This window comes from Ranitomeya variabilis, chromosome 4 (assembly GCF_051348905.1).
Source record: "Ranitomeya variabilis isolate aRanVar5 chromosome 4, aRanVar5.hap1, whole genome shotgun sequence".
NCBI classification, from domain to species: domain Eukaryota; kingdom Metazoa; phylum Chordata; class Amphibia; order Anura; family Dendrobatidae; genus Ranitomeya; species Ranitomeya variabilis.
The window spans coordinates 664,091,974-664,114,619 of NC_135235.1; the positions used below are offsets into that span (position 1 = coordinate 664,091,974).

Below are 22,646 nucleotides of genomic sequence, written 5' to 3' on the forward strand. Positions count from 1 at the left end.
TGCACACATGGGCAAACTTACAAAATCAGCAAGGCATCAATACATATGCACATTAACCTACAAACATCTCTACTACATACGCAGATTTGCATTCGCATACAATGTGCTTACACTACCCCATTTTGCAGTTACGTCTAAATCATATGAAAGGTCTTGGAGCTAGCTATGTGGAAGGTTCTTCAGCTGCTCACTCAGGACGAGCATCCTCTGTGCATATCCCAGTAGCTTCCTCTACTGCTCTGCATCGATCACATAGATAAGTGTGGGTCAGTAGGAGAGTGTTTGTGTGTTAAACGTTTGTCTTCTACTCCAAAAAATACAGTAAGTTCTACAGTAATTTCCCTTCTTGTTTAATTATACGACTGTCTGTTATATGTTTTTTGTACAATTTGTCAATAACATATATAGCTTCTCCCATCCTCATGACAGTTATTTTTGATGACAACAAAATATGTTTATTCATTTTTCACATTCTAGGTATGATAATCCCTGTATGGGATTTTTGATGTTTAAAAGAGTACCATTTTAGGTTAAAACATTTCCCAAATTCAGAACATAAAAAAGACTTCTACACTGTGTGAGTTCTCTGATGTCTAGCAAAATTGGATTTATCTGCTCACCATGTCCCACTTTCTTAACATGAAAAAGGTTTCTGCCCCGTGTGAATTCTTTAGTTACTAAGAAGATGTGCTTTGTGGTTAAAACATTTCTCACATTCTGAACATGAAAAAGGCTTCTATCCTGTGTGCGTTCTCTGGTGCTTAACAAGACTTGATTTATATGCCCAACATCTACCACATTCTGAACATGAATACGGCTTCTCTCCTGTGTGAGTTCTCTGGTGTATAACAAGACATGATTTATGTACAAAACATTTTCCACATTCTGAACATGAATATGGCTTCTCCCCTTTGTGAATTCTCTTGTGTGTAACAAAATATGATTTATTTAAAAAACATTTCCCACATTCTAAACATGAATATGGCTTCTCCCCTTTGTGAGTTCGTTGATGTCCATTAAGAAATGATTTACTTGTAAAACATTTCCCACATTCTGAACAGGAAAAAGGCTTCTCCCCTGTGTGAATTCTGTGCTGTATAACAAAATGTGATTTATGTCCAAAACATTTTCCACATTCTGAACATGAAAAAGGCTTTTCCCCTGTGTGAGTTCTTTGGTGTATAGCAAGATCTGATTTCTTTCCAAAACATTTCCCACATTCTAAACATGAATATGGCTTCTCCCCTGTGTGAGTCTTCTGGTGAGTAACAAGATATGATTTATATAAAAAACATTTCCCACATTCTGAACATGAATATGGCCGTTCCCCAGTATGAATTATTTCATGCCTAACAAGATCTGATTCCTTGTTAAAATATCTCCCACATTTGGAACAAGAAAATCTCTTCTCATCTGTGTACATTATTTGATGTGTAAGAAAAGATGTTTTGATGGGTAAATTATTTCCAAATTCTGAACGTGAAATTGGATTATTTGCATTAAGAGCAGTTCGGTTTTTAATGCCTGTTTTCTCACTTTTATTTTTATTAGTAGTCTGTGTTAAATGAGAATATATGGCCTGTTTCAAAGGATCAGATGATAGATCTTTGCTGAGAAGGGATGATGGTATATCTGGAGTAATGTCATTCACTTCAATTGTATCCTGTGTGAGCTCAAGGTCATCTGATTTCAAAATTGAAGATATCAGCAGTCCCTTTGATCTCCTGGTACAGTCATCTGCCAAGAATAAAACCAATTATTATTTTTGAATAAATTATTCTTGAAATTAGAATTTTGAACATTTCTACTTAAAAGGTCCATAGAAATAGGAAGTTATGTAGTGAAATTTAATTATTCACTAAGACAGTGACAAATTAGTAGAAGACCTCATAGAGTGAACCAGTAGAGTGTGGTATTTATTTATGCTTTGCTTATATAGCGTTATCATATTCCGCAGCACTTTACATACATTATTATAGCTGTCCCCAATGGGGCTCACAATCTAAATTCCCTATCAGTATGTCTTTGAATAGTGGGAGGAAACCAAAGTATCATACAAACTCCTTGCAGATCCCATCCTTGGTTCGATTTGAACCCAGGACCCCAGCAACAGTGCTAACCACTGAGCCACTGTGTGTTCATCTGTGTGTTCATTCTGCCTCCCAATATACAGTAGGAATAAAAAGTCATCAAATACAGTCATGTAGGCAAGAATGATACCATTAAAAACGTTTACTCATTCTGCAAAAAACAAGACCCCATTCAAGTTTCAAAATAGTCACTATTCTTAAAGACTAATTCACTGATGGTTAAAATTTACATAATGAAGTCACTTTATGAGGTTTTCTTCTGCTCTGGTTTTCTGTTATTTTGTAACAGTAGGTCTGCAAATGGTGCTGCTCATCTCCTCTGGGATCTGCTCCTGCAATATCTGCTTCTATCACCAGTCACCGCTCTCAGTCATTCTGCAGGCGGCACTGGTGATGGAGGAGACATTGTACCAGAAGCTCTGGGCAATGCAGGCTCTGTCCAGCCACTAAGAATAGGGTGGCCGGGATCAGAACTACCATCCAGTCTGGCAATATAGGTGTGTGTAGTTCAGTTGGAATAACCAGCTCCCTAGTTTAGGTGATTGGAAAGCACCACAGCTCAGTACAGCTCAAAGTATATTGTCGGAAGCTGCCAGATACTGCCTTGTTCTCATCTGGTTCAGTCCAGTGTGCTCAGCTAACGCATTGTGTATTTGATGCTGTTGTGACACTGGTCCGTTTATTGACTACGCTCGTGTCTTCTGATTTTATATTTTCTTTGCCCTCCTGTTCTTTCTAAACTCTAGGCCCCTCAAAGTAATTTCAAAAGTGATTTGTTACCCAAAAAATAGGTTTTGTAAATTTTATTGAACATATAAAAACTTGTCGCTAAACTTGTAGGCCTTCTATCATCATCAAAAAAAAAAAAAAACACAAAAGAATGCTACAAAAATAAAATGGGATGTTGGAAAAATGCTGTTGACTTAAAGTAGAAATACAGTAAATGTTATTTATTAACTATTTTGTCTGGTGGTACTGTCTGATTAAGGAGCATACAAATTTAAAGTTTGAAAATTATAAATCTTTCTGAACTATTTGTTAATTTGCAGGTATTTTCAAAAATAGGCACAAAGTATGTTAACCTAGAACGACCAGAAATCAGAAGAAGCATCCAAAGTTGTCACTACATAAAGTGACACGTCAGATTTGAAAAGTGGGGCCTGGTTAGGAACACAAAACTGTCTGCGGGAAGTGGACAAGTCAGAGTATTTTGGGCACTACTACTTGGACTACTACTACTGTATTTACAAACTATAGACAATAACACATCAACTGAAATGATCAAACTCAACAGTCTTCATCAGTAAAAAAAATGAGTAACTAGTGGTGAAGCATCTCTGGAGTAATCAGAGTATGTGGATCCAGGGTCAGACTGGACCACCAGTCCGGTGGGTCAAGGTACTTGAACAGAGAAGATGAGGTATGTGTGTTTCAGCGATGCGTGCCCTGCTCTTCCAGGCTTTCTAACTCTGGGAGGAGCGGTGACATAAAAAGCCATAAAAACGGAATGGCGTCTGCAGCGCACTGCTCTCCTGAGTTGTCCAACGCAAGTGGTGAGCAGTACATCACTATTTCCTTCCCAGCATTAGACAACCTGGGAGAGAAGTGCGTTTGTCATTGCTGGCATGATCGTCTGCTGCACACTTAGGCTCACTATTTGTAAGGAACAGAATGTTGTTCCTTTCTCATGGCTTCCTTTCACCGCTCTTCCCTGAGCTGAATAAGCCTAGGAGAGTGGTGCTGTAGTTGATAAGGCTAACACTGATTGGCCGCAGTGCTAACAATCAGTGTTACTTTTGTGCCTTCTTCTCGCCGGCTGTAATGCACAGTTCAGGCAATGAGCTGTGCTGTGATTCATAAATCATGCTCTCCCTTTCTCCGTACAATCGCAGGCACAGTGATAGAGAGATTGATGGCTCCCTGCTACATTCCTGATACATCACCAATGACTAATGGAGGGCCTCCTTGCCAGCCTAACAGGGTGCGAGTGTAAATGGGGTCCTTTAGTCAGGGTTGATATGGGGAGTAGGGTCTCAGTCAGTCAGGGGTCATACAGGGGGAGAGGGCTCAGTCAGTCAGGGGTGGTAAAGGGGAAGGGGGTAAAGTTACTTAAGGATGAATGAGGACCCTCTCCCCATATCACCCCTGAATGACTGAGCCCCCTCCCCTTGTATCATCTCTGACTTCCTGGCTCCCATCTCCAATATTACCCCTAACTGACTGAGCGCCCTCTCACAGTATCACTCCTGACTTACTGAGCCTCCATCCTCTGTATTATCCCTGACTGACTGAGCTCCCTCTCCCAGTTTCACTCCTGACTGACTGAGTCCCCTCTCCCTATATCACCCCGGACTGACTGAGCCCTGTCCCTGTATCACCCCTGACTGACTGAGCCCCTCTTCCTGTATCACCCCGGACTGACTGAGCCCCCTCTCCCTGTATCATCTCTGACTGACTAAAGGTGTTCTTCCACCACCACTGACAAAATGAGGCCCTTCATAAAAATGTATGGCCTTCTAGGTGGCAGAGACATTTTCGTAAAAAGTGTATGGGAGGACACATCACTCCTAACACCAAATATAACTGATTTAAGGCCCCCATCACTATTAGAGGGTGCATTCACTTAATGTATTTACTGCAGAATTTCTTCAATGGAAATCCAACAGAAAATTAACAGCGGAAATATCAACACAAATATTGTGCAGATATTGATGCATTTACTACTACGTACTGGTGCACCTTTACCACTGACCTCATCCTTGTACACTGTAAAGAATGAAATCGGTGGTGAATATCTGAAGCATAAATTTACACATTGTTCATATCACATTCGCACCACCGTTCTCTTCATGCCAAGGATTTTCTCAGCGTATGGATGAGATTCCACATAATCTCACTCACGATGCTGGTGCTATAAAACTTGGGTTTAGGGGTTAATAAACATCATTATCATTCAATTGGCTCCCTCAACTTAATATTTGGTTGCACACCATTGGGAATAAATAACTGCAATCAATCGCTTCCTATAATTGTCAAAACGCTTCTTACACCTCTCAACTGGAATTTTGCAAACTGCTCCAGGTCTCTCATAGTTGAAGTATGCCTTCTCCAAAAAGCAATTTTAAGATCTCTCCCCAAGTTTTCCATGGGATTTAGAGCCGGACTCATTGCTGGCCAATTCAGAAATCTCCAGCGCTTTCTTTCCATCCATTTCTGGGTGCTTCTTGAAGTGTTTGGTGTCATTTTCGTGCTTGAAGACCCATGACCTAGGACGCAAACCCATCTTTCCGACACTGGATACTACATTACAATGCCACCCAAAATCCTTTGGTAATCTTCAGATTTCATGATGTCTTGCACACAGTCTAGGCACCAAGTGCCAGAGACAGCAAAACAACCTCAAAACATCTTTGAACCCCCACCATATATGACTGTAGGTACTGTGTTCTCTTCTTTGTAGGCCTCATTGTGTTTTCAGTGAACAGTAAAATTATGTGCTTTGCCAAAAAACTCTTATCTTGGTCTCATCTGTCCACAAAACTCTTTCCCGGAAGGATTTTGGCGTGCTCATGTACATTTTGGCAAACTGCAGCCTAGCAAGATTGAGATAAAGCCGCTCTACACCACTGATAAAGCAGCCACTTCCGGGAACTGAGAAAAATCTGTGACTTTTCTGCATTTAGTTGTTACTACTCACCTGGGTAGTTATCTGTAGGAATCTCCTCTTTACACCGCTCATCACCCATCACAGATTTCTCTGTAGTATTAATAAGGGTCAGATCTTCACCCTGAAACAAATATTGTAAAAGTCACAGAAAGTTAAGTTAGTCACATATAAGCAGGGAAGGACTGCTTGCAGCATTCCGAAATTGACACTTACTAAATGGGGTAGCTGCCCTTGTGTGGATGAACTGTCAAAGAAGTCCCAAGTAGAGCACTTCGTGAAAACATGAATGAAGCAGGTAGACAGTGTCCAAAATTGGGTGAAGACATTCAAAGCATCTTTATATTGCTATATTGCTATACAGCGAAACGTTTCAACCTGCCATAGGTCTTTTCCAAGCATACAAAATGGTGAAACTCATCAGGTTTAAATAGCACAGATCATTAGAGCAGCCCCAATCAAAAAGCTCTCCACCCCCTAGAAATAATCAAAAGAATCATATGTAAAAAATCTCCAACAACATAAAGTGCAAAAATGGACAACAAAGCATCACTTATATATATATATATATATACATATATATACACACATATACACACACACACACAGTATATATATATATATATATACACACACACAAAAAAAAGTCACAGAAAATACAAAGATCACATAGTATTCACTGCATTATTACATGTTAGTTGTAAACTCCAACAGGAAGACATATCTCGATTGTGTGTATATATGGAGTGAAGCTTTGTTTTCCATTTTTGCACTACCTCTTTATTTTATTTGGGAATTTTTGATTTATGATTGCTTGATTACGTCTAAGACGAGGAGAGCTTTTTGATTGACACTTCTCTAATGATCTATGCTATTTAAACCTGATACACCATTTTGTATGCTTGAAAAAGCCCTATGGCAGGTCGAAATGTTGCGTTGTATGGCAGATTAAAGAAGATTTGAATTTCTCACTCAATGTTGGACACGGTCTACCTTATTAATTTAGATCAGGGATGGGGAGCCTCAGTCCCACAGGTGATTTACGACCTTTGATTACCTTTTATCCACCCCTGAGCAGCTTTCCAGCGACTGCAGTGCTTTAGCCGGCAGTTGTGTTTTGACTTCTGCCGGCCCTTTAGTTCCTTCTTGTTCTGTGAGCAAGTGCACCCGGCGTTCACTATTGAATGCTGAGGCACGTGCAGTGAGAAATTACATTCTTACATCAGTGCCAATGTCAGGATGTTTTTTATGGGCAGAGTTATTTCACGATTTGTACGCCCCCCGAAGGATGTGTGACAAAGTCACTGGTAAGGTAATAGAGGGGAGATATGTGTCACTGCGCTTAATGGCATCAGTGATATGAAACCAGAGTATGTTTCTCCAGCACACTACGTGTTGTGAGGGTTAAGTTAAAGTTACATAATGGGCTAGTTTCATGTGGACCTTCATAGAGCGGGTGGGAGAAGGTCCACTTTATCTCTACTTGCAGAGCTGCCAGGACCAGTGTGATGTCGTGATCATGTGGTCAGGCACATGATGGAAAAGTCACATGGTCTGGGGTTTAAGTAAATGGGTTTTACAGGCAGTCGGTGCTGAGTAAGACTGGAGAGAGGAGTCTCCAGTGGCTTTGTGTCGAGCATAGACTTAACCTGTATTGCTCTAGAGCGCGGTGTCACCCACAACATATGGACTGTGTTGCAGCGTTTTGGTTTTCTTTGTTGTTCTCCTGTTTTTGCCGGAAAGGCTGAGTTTATTCTCCCTCGTGTTGGTTTATGTCGCTTAATAATAAACCAACGCAAGATTTAAAGATACGGTGTTCCTATTTTTCTATTTCCGTATGCCGCCAAGTGAGTTGAACTACCACAGATGATATAAATATCTACAGTAAATGGATCTTGGCAGAAAAAAGGTTCCACCCTCCTGATTTAGATGGAGAAGTCACATCTATGGTCAGCTCTAATCCTGCCATCTGCACCGTTCTCATTACACAAGTATAAAACATATAATACTGTTAGATAAAACAAGGCTGAGCACAAGACCTTAACAGTCGTCTACACATCATAAGGGAGATCCCATGACACCTTCTCTCCATCTACCTGATGATCCTGAGGAACAATGGGATCTTCTTGTTTACAGTCCTGTGGAAGAAGAGGACGGGGACATCTCTCTGGTGTTGTCCTCTTACTGGATAGATCTGGAGGAAACACATACAGGGACTGAATTCATTCTTTACATACAGATAATTATAGGCCGTGTGTATTTAGTCCTGTCTATTACCTGGTGATGTGAAGGGCTGGGGAACCTCCATCTTAATGTCCTTGTACAGATCTTTGTGCCCTTCAAAATACTCCCACTCCTCCATGGAGAAATAGACAGCGACATCCTGACACCTTATAGGAACCTGACACATACAATGATATGGTCATCCCTCAATCCATTCATACCCTTACTGTATAAAGCCCCAGCATTCCCATTAACATCACCTCTCCAGTCAGCAGCTCAATCATCTTGCAGGTGAGATGCAGGATCTTCTGGTCATTGATGTCCTCATGTATCAGGGGGTGAGGTGGAGGTCCCGTGAATGGGCTCTGGGATCTTCCCCATCCCTCAGACACAGGGGCCTGACAGCGGTCACTAGAGGTCTTCTTCACTACTGTGTAATCCTGGTTACGGAGAGACACATTAAAAAATCTCAAGACATTTCCAGGGTAGTGATGAGTGAGTGTTGTAGCCGGGGTGCTTGGGTATGCTCGTTACTCGATCGAGTATCGTGGATGCTCGAGCACCATGCTCGAGTCCCTGCACCACATGTTTTGCACCTGTTTGACGGCCAAAAGACAAGTGGCTACTGGAATTACTGTGATTGGCCTGCAGCATCGCGTCTTGGGGACATGTATAAGACCCGGTGATGCGATGCTTGCCACTTTCTCCTCTGGAGGCACTTCAGGGAAAGTTGATCTAGGATGGAGAGGTTAGATTAGAGTAAGGCATATAAGCAGTGTACAAATTACTATTGCAGTACATTAAAACAAAAGTCTTTCATACAGTCCTTTCTCTAGTAAAACTGCTGTTACCTGCATTCAGTGTAGGGATAGTTGGAGGAGGAGGGATAGGTTTGGATTAGAGGCATATAAGTAGGGTTTATTGCCTTACAGCTTTTCTATAGCTATAATGCTGCTGTAACCTAAAAACAAAAGTCCTTTTCAGGGCTACACATATTTTCTTTTCCCTATTAATATCATAACGCTTGCAGGCATATATTACATACCTAATTTAAAATGTGCAAGGTGTGCGGTAAGGGATGAGAAAATGGACGTGCTGCTGATGGTGCACGCAGAAGCCGTGGCGGTGGGGCAGATGAAATTGTGCCTGCTGCGGGAGCTCCAAATTTTTAGAGGTCATGATGCGGCCCTCACTCAAAATTTTTAGACGGTAAACAGAAGGTCCTCATTCAAAATTTTTAGAGATTCACCAGGGGTCCATCACTCTTAGTTCTTAAAGGGTGTGTATGATGTCCTCCTTCATAACTTTTACAGGATGTGTATGAGGCCTACCTCTAAAATTCTCTTACATATATATATATACACAGTATATATATATATATATATATATATATATAGTACATATGTATACAACCAGGGGTAAATGCCTTCCAGCCCTTGCACTTAGTGCATAGGCTTTATGAGTCTAGGAGTCCCACTATATTTCAACAGAATGTGTATGAGGCCCTCCTTTATGTCTAATACAGGGTGTATTGGAGTCTCTGTTCCTTCTAATTTTTTGTAGTTCTTGCATTGTCCCCATAGACTTTATGATTTTCAGAGTCCCTCCTTCATAAATTAAACAGGATGTTTCTGACCATGTCACACCCACCACATGCCCAGATAAGGTAGTAAAATGTTAAAATTACCTTTACCAGTGACTATCGGTGAATGCAGTTTTATTTGCCCCTCTACTATGCCATCTACTGTAGTCATTGGCGACTGGGAGAGATGGCCCGGCTATTAAGAGGTGGAGATGTTTTTTCCAGTAAAATACATTTTAACTTAGGTTTTGTTTGTTTTATTGTCAGTCCATAAAAGTGGAGTAATACTCTGACAACATTGTTCCCAGCAGCGACCTGGGAGTCAGAGATGCATCCAGGCGTTTTCCCAATGCTGTTCCCATTCTATTTGAGCGCTTTTTCCATCCATTTCAGCTATGTGCCTGCCACCCCAGCTCTTCTTTTATGTTCTTGCTGTAAAATGTTTGAGTTTCCCAATGACAACCATTAGTCAAACCCCACGGGGCGTCTGACCTGCTCGATTTGAGTACTGAGCACTCGAGCATTTTCGTGCTCGATCATCACTATTCCAGAGTCCTCACCTCTCCAGTTCTGTCCATCAGTTATTCCCATAGAGAAGAATGATGTAATGTGACGTCATCAGAATCTCTCACCTCTCTAGTAAGCCGGAAGAGGATCTCTAGGGTGAGGTGTAATATCCTCTCCGCCATCTTGTCTCTGTCCTTATTCATCCTTGATGGGTCAATCAGGAAAATTCTTTTGTACAGAAGATCTCAACTGAGAGGATCCGATATTGTAGGGACCTGAATGAGAGGAAGATGAGGCCGATGTAACATCATAAATATCCTGTGTAATAATACAATTACTGAGCACAATAGGAGAAACATATAAGGAGATTTATTATTTTACATTATTCAGTTTTTCTTCTTTACATCTACTAACTAATCCTCTATAAATTGTATTGTAAGCTTGCAAGCAGGGCCCTCACTCCTTTAGATATCTGAATTATGCTTGTCCTGTGGTGATGGTTGATGATGACTTATCTTAAAGAAATTTTTCAATAAAATTTAAAAGTTTTTATGGGACTGTTCGAGACTGATTTCTTACTTGATTGATTGCTCTTCCCTGCCGCGCTACAGTTTCCATGCTCGGGAGTCCTGGAAGATTTGATGGGTGAGCTGACTTTTTTGTACCTTTTTATGCTTTAAAAGGTAAGTAGTACTTACATCTAGAGGGTGTATACAGATGGGAAATAGTAAATGTGCACTAGTCCAATGGCCCCTACACGCGTTTCACCCACAGCTTAATCAGAGGACATATGAAGAGTGGAGCTAAGAATGGGTATATATAGTGGAAGGAAGTGAAGGAAGACTAATTAGCGTTACGGACATAATAAAGGTGAATGCACCAATGGAGAACAACACATCAAACATATGGTCACCAATTAAATTTCAAGTTTTAAGTGGAAAATGGAAATTGGACCAATGAGACTCATTTGAAGGTAATAGGATAGCACTAAAAGAGGGAAGTGTCATGTTAAAGTGACCAATAGAAGACTGTGTAGTGAGCAAAGAAAGGAAACGGTTTCCAAAGAGACGCAGGCACAACTCAACCCTAAATGCCCGGCGAGGTGGGGACCAGGAAGGAAGCGAGACAGAGCATGCACACACAGAAACCAGAGATATGAGACATAAAAAGGATGTGAATGGAGCACGTAAATGGGAAAACAGAAATAAACGTATACATTAGAAAGTACACCAGTGTTTGGAGGGTATAATAATATGATTGACTGAAGTTTTATGCCTTAGGTGAAGTGCAAAGGGCATGTAATGAATAGAGGTACCATATATACTCGAATTTAAGCCGACACGAGTATAAGCCGAGGCACCTCACTTTGCCACGGAAAACTGGGTAAGCTTATTGACTCGAGTGTAAACCGGGTATGCATTGTCCCCTCATCCCTGTCCTGCTCTGTGTGGCTCCCTTTCCATCCTTGTATGCATGACTGGGCTCCCCCCTTCCTCCCCCGTCCTTGTATGCATGGCTGGGATCCCCCTGTCCTTGTATGCATGGCTGGGCCACCCCAGTCCTTCCCCATCCTTGTATGCATGGCTATGCTTCCCCCGTCCTTGTGTACATGGCTGGGCTCCCCCCTTCCTCCCCCGTCCTTGTATGCATGGCTGGGATCCCCCTGTCCTTGTATGCATGGCTGGGCCACCCCAGTCCTTCCCCATCCTTGTATGCATGGCTATGCTTCCCCCATCCTTGTGTACATGGCTGGGCTCCCCCCTTCCTCGCCCGTCTTAGTATGCATGGCTGGGATCCCCCTGTCCTTGTATGCATGGCTGGGCCACCCCAGTCCTTCCCCATCCTTGTATGCATGGCTATGCTTCCCCCGTCCTTGTGTACATGGCTGGGCTCCCCCCTTCCTCGCCCGTCCTAGTATGAATGGCTGGGCTCCCCCCTTCCTCCGCCATCCTTGTATGCATGGCTGGGCTCCCCTGTCCTGGTATGCATGGCTGGGCTGCCTCCATCATATTCACTCTCCTCGCGCAGTAGCTGCATTCCCTACATTTCCCTTGTTCTGGCATGGCAGCTATTCCTGGGCTAATGAATATGCACGCCACGCCTATGGGAGCGGAGACGCGTGCATATTCATTTCCTTAATGAGTGCGAGGAGGGTGAGTATGATGTCACGGCTCCTGCTGCTGCTTCCCTCCCCCACTGGCTTTCTGGACAATGACCCCTGTATAAGCCGAGGGGGGCATTTTCAACACAAACAAATGTGCTGAAAATCTCGGCTTATACATGAGTATATTCGGTAAGTAAATTTTTTTTTTCAAATGCACCTAAAGATAATATGTAAGAATGTAAAAAATTTATGAAAGAAAAAAGTGCTATTAGGGCACATGTTAATGAAGCCCTGAAATGGAAGGGAGGTAAAGGAAGGCTCTAGAAACATATCTGGCCAGAGTCCATCACTGACTACATCACCACCGGCCATCTATATTAATGTTTCCCGTCTTCCCTGGACTGTAATCTTTTATCCTGTTGGATCTCATGTCTGAATCACATACAGAAGTTTGAGGCATTTTTTAAAGCTTTTTTGTTTATAAAAGCACCGGAGATAGAAATTATTTGATACCAAATTCCCCATATACAATATTTTATGGGGTTTATTTTTGGCCTTAGGCTTCCCTATATTACAAGAAAAACACCAGAAAAAAGCAGATATTGAAATGGTTCAAAAGAAAAAAATTGACACCAACAATTCTTGTAAAAAGAAAACAAACATTTAAAAAGCATGAGACATATTTTGTTAATTTTTAACATGATAAGCATGTGTTTTCAAACAAATTAACTCTTTTGGGCACCAGAACATAGGTATTCACAGCAGGGATGGCACAAGTATGGCTGCAACAATAATCCTTAGGGTATGTGCACACGCTGCGGATTTTGCTGCGGATCCGCAGCAGTTTCCCATGCGTTTACAGTACAATGTAAACCTATGGGAAACCAAATCCGCAGTGCACATGCTGCGGAAAAAAATGCGCGGAAACACAGCGGTTTATTTTCCGCAGCATGTCAATTCTTTGTGCGGATTCCGCTGCGGGTTTACACCTGCTCCAACAGAAATCTGCAGGTGAAAACCCGCAGAGGAAACCGCAAAAGAAACCGTGATAAATCCGCAGTAAAAACCGCAGCGGTTTTTCACTGCGGATTTATCAAATCTGCTGCGGAAAATTCCACAATGGAATCCGCAGCGTGTGCACATAGCCTTACAGTTTAACAACTTGCTGTCAAAATGGCCCCTCGGAGCTAATCTCAAAAATGGCCCCTCAGAGCTAATCTCAGCTCTCAGTTGATTTGTAAGGACCTCACTGGCTGAGGTGCATCGGTACAACTCCTCACTAGTACTCTCAAAGTCCATTCGATAAGGACCACATGCTCCCTGTTGTGTTATTACATCTTGAGCTCTTTATTGGAAAATTTGTGTCCCAGTTTGGCAACACTGTAGCTTTCGCTTATAGACAATTGTTTGCTTAAATCCTGTTTCTCTAAGATAATTAATCCTTCCTTAACTTAATCTCCTTTAATTTGCCCCCTGGCCAAAATTCTGTGTTGTTTACGTAGGCCTCCTGGCTTGAGCTAAGGATCTCATCTTGATGCTCACCTTAGCAATGTTTTATCCCTTTAATTAAGCCTCCTGGCCTACTGCTCCCCGTTCAACAATCCATACCATTTAAAGGGAACCGGTCACCCCCAAAATGGAAGATGAGCTAAGCCCACCGGCATCAGGGGCTTATCTACAGCATTCTGTAATGCTGTAGATAAGCCCCCGATGTATCCTGAAAGATGAGAAAAAGAGGTTAGATTACACTCACCCAGGGGCGGTCCCGCTGCGGTCCGGTCTGATGGGCATCGCGGACCGGGGCCTCCCATATTCTTACGATGATGTCCTCTTCTTGTGTTCACGCTGCGGCTCCGGCGCAGGCGTACTTTGTCTGCACTGTTGAGGGCAGAGCAAAGTACTGCAATGCGCAGGCGCCGGGAAAGGTCAGAGAGGCCCGGCGCCTGTTCACTGCAGTACTTTGCTCTGCCCTCAACAGGGCAGACAAAGTATGCCTGCGCCAGAGCCGCGGCAGGAAGACAAGAAGAGGACATCATTGTAAGAAGATGGGAGGCCCCGGACCGGACGGCGATGCCCATCGGATTGGAACGCCCACATGAGTATAATCTAACCTCTTTTTCTTATCTTTTAGGATACATCGGGGGCTTATCTACTGCATTACAGAATGCTGTAGATAAGCCCCTGATGCCGGTGGGCTTAGCTCATCTTCCATTTTAGGGGTGACAGGTTCCCTTTAAGTAGGTCTCCTGACCTGAGCTAAGGACCTTGCTCTGCTCTTTGTCACTGCTAGGCTCCTTGAATATATAATCTGCATTCCCACTGCCATTATATGTTTGCTTTCCTTTAGAACTTACTTTCTGATGTCTCCTTCTGGCACATAACAGCATAACAATTCAAGTCTGCAACCAGATAGACAAAACGTCTGTATTTCTCACTTGCTTATCCCTATCTGACTCATCATCACATAAGTGTTCTCTTGTGTGCCCATGTAGCTCCTCCTATTCTGGGCTAGTCCCAACAATTAACCGTATCTGAAGATAATAGATAAAACCAGATTTAAAGAAGTACAGTGAATTATTTAATCTCAAGATCGTCAAGTGGGAGTATGGGCAACTTTTCAATTGCTTTACAGCACATATGCAGTAATTATGTCCCGCCGCCGGCACTCGGGACCAGAGTGTGTGGCTGCATGTATTTCTATGCAGCTGAACGCTCCGGTCGTGAGTGCTGGCGTCAGTGTCGGGTATTGATGCCCGAGTTTCTCGCATTGCACTCGCAAGTGTGACCCCGGTCTGATACTACTTTTATGGCCCTCATTGAGTATGATGCTTCCAAAAAGCCCAAACCCACACACACTGGGTATGGTACCCTGACAGTGAATCCCCCTGCACAGTTTCACCTCACAAGTACAGTAAGAGGACTCCTCAGTGACTGCAGTAGAATATGATGTCCCCAATTTGCCACTAACACATTGTAATATCCCACGTGATGTCCCTGAAATGCCCCGCGATAGTACTATATCCCCACACACTATCATGGTACCCACACAGTATCATGGCCTGTCAGTTTCATGGCCCCCATTCAGTATGGGGCTCCTCCAGCCCCCTGATCAGTATGAGGGCTCCTGCAAAGAATGAGGGCATCCACAGCCCCTCCACTCAATATGGGAGCCCCCAAAGCCAACCACTCAGTATGTTAGCCTCTACATCCAACTATTCAGTATGATGGCCCCCCACAGCCTCCTACTCAGTATGAGGGCCCCCACAGCCCTGTACTCAGTATGAGGGCCCCACACAGAATGAAAGCACCCACTCAAAATGAAGGCCCCCACCCATTCACTATAAGGCACCCACAGCTCCCCTCACAGAATGAGGGCTCCCACACAGATTTATGGGCCCCACAGCCACTCACACAGTATTATAGCCACCACAGTCTGAGGTTTTGGACTTTTATGTCCCTTGCATGCGCAGCCGAACATCTATCATTCTGCACGTGCGCATAAGATTTCTCTGTTGGGTAACTGGTTTCTAAGTGTGGAGCACAGACCCAACTATGTAGCAACTTTTGGACATGAGCGCCGGGTTTTGACTCCCTGATTCACTATTCTATTCAATGGTATGACCATCATGGGAATGTGGATAGCGCTGATATTATGACAATGGGGAAGGAGAGGATGCCTGTTGTCGAGCCACACTGAGCCCTCTTGATTCAAGGGCACCATAGCAGCTGTGTGGGTTGCCGCTATGCATGATACGCCTCTGCCTATACAACTATCGTGTGGTAAATAGCTCATAGGTTCATTAACATCTGCACCAAAAATAGAGCTAAGTGAGTATTTATTAATTAGCCATGGGGTAGTCCGTGGAGTGGATGGTACCATACTGTGTGTAGGGGGAAATACTGTGGGAACATTAAAGATTGGGGGATGCCAGACATGTGGGACCATTATACTGTGCAATCCCCCGATGGTGATACTGTAGGAATATTTATAGTGTGTGTGTGGGCGGGAGATGAAGGTAATGTGGGAACATTGTACTGTGTGTAGGAGATGGCAGTCCTGTAGGAACATTATAATGTGCGTGCGGGGATAGCAGTACTGTGGGAATATTATACTGTGTGGTGGGCGATGGTGGTAGTGGGGAAATATTATACGGTGTGTGGGGGGGTGGTACTCAGGGAACATTATACTGTGTGTGAGGAGATGGCGGTACTGTAGAAAAATACTGTGGGAATATTATACTGTGTGGAGAGAATAATGGTACTGTGGGGGCATAGCAAAAATGGGGGATCACTATACTGTGTGTGGGGGAAAGCGATACTGTGGAAACATTACACAGTGCGCGTGGGGACTGCAGTACTGAGAGAACATTATACTGTGTGGAGGTAATGCCAGTATTGTGATATATTACTTTTTGTGTAAGGGATGAGAAGTACTCTGGGAACATTATACCGTATGGGGGGGATGGTGGTACTGTGGGAACATTATACTGTGTGTGGGGGGATGGTGGTACTGTGGGAACATTATACTGTGTGTGGGGGGATGGCCGTACTGTGGGAACATTATACTGTGTGTGGGGGGATGGCCGTACTGTGGGAACATTATACTGTGTGTGGGGGGATGGCGGTACTGTGGGAACATTATACTGTGTGTGGGGGGATGGCGGTACTGTGGGAACATTATAATGTGTAGCACCTACCTCCACCTGCAGAGCCGCACACCACATATATGGCTGTTCTGTGCGCACAGGACCTGTGATGAGGTCACAGGAGGGGAGGAGTCAGGGGTCACATGATCAGGGGCCTCAGTGTATGCAGGACTCTGCTGTGCTGGGTGTCATGGTGCTGGATGAGGGGAAGTTTCTGTGTGGGGTCAGGAGGGGTTTACAGTGTGGATGTAGCAGAGCCGTGTGTGTACGAGGTGTACGTAGTGGAGACACGTGTGTACGGGGTGTGCGGACAGGAGCTGCGGGTGTGCGGAGATGAGGAGCATGTGTGCGAGGTGCACAGAGCGGAGCCGTGTGTGTACGGGGTATATGGAGAGGAGCAGCGTGTATGTAACGGAGCGGCGTATCTACCTGGTGTAAGGAGCGGAGCCGCGTGTGTGCGGTGCCCTTTACCCTTATAGCCCCATTTCTCTGCCCTGGGCTCAGTCCCGGGGTACGGCGCGCTCTCTCTCTTACAGATTTGGGGCACCTTGGTAGAAGTCTCTCCCAGTCTCTTACTTACACAACCTCTCAGTCCCGGGGGTCCGCCGCTCTCTCTTACAGATTTGGGCCATCTTGGTAGAAGTCTCTCCTGGTCTCTTCCTGACACCGACTCTCAGTCCCCGGGGTCCGGTGCTCTCTCTTACAGATTTGTGCCATCTGGGTAGAAGTCACTCCCGGTCTCTTACAGACTCTCAGTCCTGGGGGTCCAGCTCTCTCTCTTATAGATTTGGGGTACCTTGGTAGAAGTCTCTCCCGGTCTCTTACATACATGGACTTTCAGTCCCGGGGTCCGGCGCTCTCTCTCTTGCAGATTTGGGCTATCTTGGTAGAAGTCTCTCCCGGTCTCTTACATACACATACTCTCTGTCCCGGGGGTACGGCTCTCTCTTACAGATTTAGGGCATTTTGGTAGAAGTCTCTCCTGGTTTCTTACTTACACGGGCTCTCAGTCCCAGGGTCCAGCGCTCTCTCTTACATATTTGGAGCTTTTTGGTAGAAGTCTCTCTCGGTCTATTACTTAAGGTACCTTCACACGAAACGACATTATAACGATATCGCTAGCAATCCGTGACGTTGCAGCGTCCTCGCTAGCGATATCGTTTCGTTTGACACGCAGCAGCGATCAGGATCCTGCTGTGATGTCGCTGGTCGCTGAATAAAGTCCAGAACTTTATTTGGTCGTCCGATCGCTGTGTATCGTTGTGTTTGAAAGCAAAAGCAACGATACCAGCGATATTTTACACTGGTAACCAGGGTAAACATCGGGTTACTAAGCGCAGGGCCGCGCTTAGTTACCCGATGTTTACCCTGGTTACTAGCGTAAAATGTAAAAAAAACAAACAGCACATACTCACATTGCGTCCCCTGCAGTCTGCTTCCTCCTCTGACTCAGCGCCGCAAAGTGAAAGTGAAAGCAGCACAGCGGTGACGTCACCGCTCTGCTCTCACTGTACGGCGCTCAGTCAGTCAGGAAGTGGACGCAGGGGGACGTGAATGTAAGTATGTGCTGTTTGTTTTTTTTAGATTTTACGCTGGTAACCAGGGTAAACATCGGGTTACTAAGCGCGGCCCTGCGCTTAGTTACCCGATGTTTACCCTGGTTACCAGGGGACCTCGGCATAGTTGATCGCTGGAGAGCGGTCTGTGTGACAGCTCTCCAGCGACCAAACAGCGACGCTGCAGCGATCGACATCGTTGTCGCTATCGCTGCAGCGTCGCTTCGTGTGAAGGTACCTTTAGGCCGGGGTCACACTACCATAGAATACGGATAAGTACTATGTGAGAAAACATTGCATAACACTCAGACCAGTGTTAATCTATGGGGCAGCTCATATTACTTTATTTTTTCTCAGGTGTTTTCGACGTGCGAGTGAAATCGCGGCATGCTGCGATTGAACATGTATATCGTCCGAGACTCACAAATGCAAGCCAATGGGTGAGAGAAAAACTCAGACACCACACGGACCATCCGTGTGACTTGCGAGAAATACGCACACATTTTCTTCATTTCAGCCCATTGAGCCATTAAATTCAATGGGGAAAAGCAGTGAGAAATGTAAAGCCATATGCATGTCATACCGATGCTGTACGGATGTCATAAAGATACACAGATGCGAGAAAATCGCATTACACAAGGATGACCATACAAAGAACACTTGTGTGACTCTCGGCAGGGAAACTCGGACCGATTTTCCATACGTTTAGTGTCACCCTGGCCTTACACGGGCTCTCAGTCTTGGGGATCCGGCACTCTCTCTTACAAATTTGGGGCATCTTGGTAGAAGTCTCTTCCAGTCTCTTACTTAGGGCAGAGACAGACTGCCGTATTTCTCGTGCGATAATCGCATCATAAAGCCCTCATACTGGCTGTTGGCTCGCCTGACATGAGTTTGACAGCTGCATAGTAATCCATCACGCTGTATTGCTCAGGTCAGGAGAAGTGCCAGGCCAGTCCATGCAATGCGATTCTCGCATGAGAAATACAGCCGTCTGTCTCTGCGCTTACACGGACTATCGGTCACGTTTCCAGCATTATTTGCCCCTCACTACGGGCACAATTATACCACGCACTTTTCTACACAATTTTATGTGTGGAATGTAACGTGTGATTTCTCTGCTTGGAGACAAATAGACCCCACACATGAAGGAATTATCACCAATCACCGGACGTCTACTATATGGCGGCATTACATTTTTCAATGTCCTTATGTTTTTAGAACGTTAGAGAGATTTTAAATTTAGCAGGAAATTCCCACAGTGGATCTGTCTTTTCTGTGAGCTGTTATTTTCTAAAGTGTCTTTTAGGGGCCAACTATTACCCTGCAGTAACTGCTTCAACTCTGGGAGTTTTCATCATGACATAAAAAGCCATCCACAACCTGTCTCCTTCATATATCTGTGACATGGTCTCCCGGTACTTACCTACATGCAAACTTCGATCCTCACAAGATCTCCTCTACTCCCCTCTTATCTCTTCTTCCCACAACCGCATACAAGACTTCTGTGCTTCCCCCACACTCTGGAACTCTCCACCCCAACACATCAGACTCTCGCCTACCATAGAAACTTTCAAAAAGAACCTGAAGACTCACCTCTTCCGACTAGCCTGCAGTGATCCTCAACCTACTGAACTGCCGCACTACCAGCTCTACACTCTCCTAGTGTATCCTCACCCATTCCCTGTAGACTGTGAGCCCTCGCGGGCAGGGTCCTCCCTCCTTCTGTATCTGTAAGTGCCTTGTTTTTTGCTCATGTTTATTGTATTTGTCTATATTTGCCCCCTTTTCACATGTAAAGTGCCATGGAATAAATGGCGCTATAAAAAATGTATACTGTATATACTTGAGTATAAGCCGACCCGAGTATAAGCCGACCCCCCTAATTTTGCCACAAAAAAACTGGGAAAACTTATTGACTCGAGTATAAGCCTAGGGGGGAAAATGCAGCAGCTACCGGTAAATGTCAAAAGTAATAATAGATACCAATAAAAGTAAAATTAATTGAGACATCAGTAGGTTAAGTGTCTTTGAATATCCATATTGAATCAGGAGCCCCATATAATGCTCCATACTGTTCATTATGGCCCCATAAGATGTTCCATATTAAAATATGCCCCATATAATCCTGCATAAAGGTTAATAAAGGCCCCATAAGATGCTCCATAGACACATTTGCCCAATATAATGCTGCACAAATGCTGATTATGGCCCCATAAGATGCTCTATAAAGATATTTGCCCCTTAGGCCGGCCTCACACTTGGCGTAAGACAATACGCCACGTATTATACGTCCGTACTACGGCCGTAATACGGAGAAATGTTCCCAAAATATTGATCCGTAGTCAGGGTGTGTCAGCGTATTTTGCGTATGGCATCCTCCGTATGTAATCCGTATGGCATCCGTACTGCGAGATTTTCGCGCAGGCTTGCAAAACCGACATCTAATGGATTTATGTGCTCAAATGTTCGGGAAAACATATATACAGTATATATATATATATATATATATATATATGTCATTGAGACACATATATATATATTCTGTATTTAGATTTCATTCAGCGCGATATCTGTGAACAGCCGGTAATTCAATTGCCGGCTTTTCATTTCTCCTGCACAAACCCGACAGGATATGAGACATGGTTTTCATACAGTAAACCATCTCATATCCCCTTTTTTTTTTGCATATTCCACACTACTAATGTTAGTAGTGTTTATGTGCAAAATTTCAGCGCTGTAGCTGCTGAAATAAAGGGTTAAATTGCGGAAAAAATTGGCGTGGGCTCCCGCGCAATTTTCTCCGCCAGAATGGTAAAGCCAGTGACTGAGGGCAGATATTAATAGCCAGGAGAGGGTCCATGGTTATTGGCCCCCCCCTGGCTACAAACATCTGCCCCCAGCCACCCCAGAAAAGGCACATCTGGAAGATGCGCCTATTCTGGCACTTGGTCACTCTCTTCCCACTCCCTGTAGCGGTGGGATATGGGGTAATGAAGGGTTAATGCCACCTTGCTATTGGAAGGTGACATTAAGCCAGATTAATAATGGAGAGGCGTCAATTATGACACCTATCCATTATTAATCCAATTGTTGGAAAGGGTTAAAAAACACACACACACATGATTTAAAAGTAGTTTAATGAAATAAACACAGCGGTTGTTGTAATAATTTATTGTTCTCTCAATCCATCAGGAACACCCTCGCTTGGCAAAATAATAAACGCACAAGATACATACCTTCTGGTGAACCGTCTCGTCCCACTAAGTAATCCATCTGAAGGGGTTAACTAATATTACAGGCAGGAGCTGCGATAAACCACTCGCTCGTACCTGTAATCCCCGGGTGCTGAAAGGAAAGCAGGATCTGTACTTACATTGAGTCGCGGTGAGGCGCCCTCTGGTGGATGTTCTCATGAACTGCAGCCTGGGAACTTTTTCCCACGCTCCAGGTCATATGAAGACATCCACCAGGGGGCGCATCACCGCGATGGAAGGAAATGTAGGTCAATGACCTACATTTCATTCATTCGCCGGGGAATTACAAGCACGAGCACCGCTGCATTTAGCAGGGCTCCTGCCTGTAATATTAGTTAACCCCTTCAGATGGATTACTTCGTGGGACGAGACGGTTCACCAGAAGGTATGTATCTTGTGCGTTTATTATTTTTCCAAGCGAGGGTGTTCCTGATGGATTGAGAGAACAATAAATTATTACAACAACCGCTGTGTTTATTTCATTAAACTACTTTTAAATCATGTGTGTGTGTGTTTTTTAACCCTTTCCAACAATTGGATTAATAATGGATAGGTGTCATAATTGACGCCTCTCCATTATTAATCTGGCTTAATGTCACCTTCCAATAGCAAGGTGGCATTAACCCTTCATTACCCCATATCCCACCACTACAGGGAGTGGGAAGAGAGTGGCCAAGTGCCAGAATAGGCGCATCTTCCAGATGTGCCTTTTCTGGGGTGGCTGGGGGCAGATGTTTTTAGCCGCGGGGGGGGGGGGCAATAACCATGGACCCTCTCCTGGCTATTAATATCTGCCCTCAGTCACTGGCTTTACCATTCTGGCGGAGAAAATTGCGCGGGAGCCCACGCCAATTTTTTCCGCCATTTAACCCTTTATTTCAGCAGCTACAGCGCTGAAATTTTGCACATACACACTACTAACATTAGTAGTGTGGAATATGCAAAAAAAAAGGGGATATGAGATGGTTTACTGTATGTAAACCATGTCTCATATCCTGTCGGGTTTGTGCAGGAGAA

General features: G+C 44.1%; 1 protein-coding gene across 5 annotated transcripts; it reads right to left on the bottom strand.

The window, feature by feature from the left end:
• Positions 1-330: 330 nt before the first annotated feature.
• LOC143766230 (oocyte zinc finger protein XlCOF7.2-like) lies at positions 331-16,969 on the bottom strand. 5 transcript variants are annotated; one of them, XM_077253748.1, is made up of 8 exons: positions 16,868-16,913; positions 10,120-10,341; positions 8,238-8,417; positions 8,032-8,155; positions 7,851-7,948; positions 5,788-5,878; positions 967-1,737; positions 331-885 (listed from the first exon to the last, which is right to left on the bottom strand). In XM_077253748.1, coding segments are annotated over exons 2-8 (1,284 nt in total). In that variant the 5' UTR covers positions 10,138-10,341; positions 16,868-16,913; the 3' UTR covers positions 331-883. The 5 variants fall into 5 exon arrangements, with proteins under 5 accessions (XP_077109863.1, XP_077109862.1, XP_077109859.1 ...); XM_077253747.1 differs by adding an exon at positions 8,574-8,712 and having other exon boundaries at positions 332-1,737; positions 10,192-10,341; positions 16,868-16,947; XM_077253744.1 differs by having other exon boundaries at positions 345-1,737; positions 10,192-10,341; positions 16,868-16,969.
• Between the last annotated feature and the right edge of the window lie 5,677 nt (positions 16,970-22,646).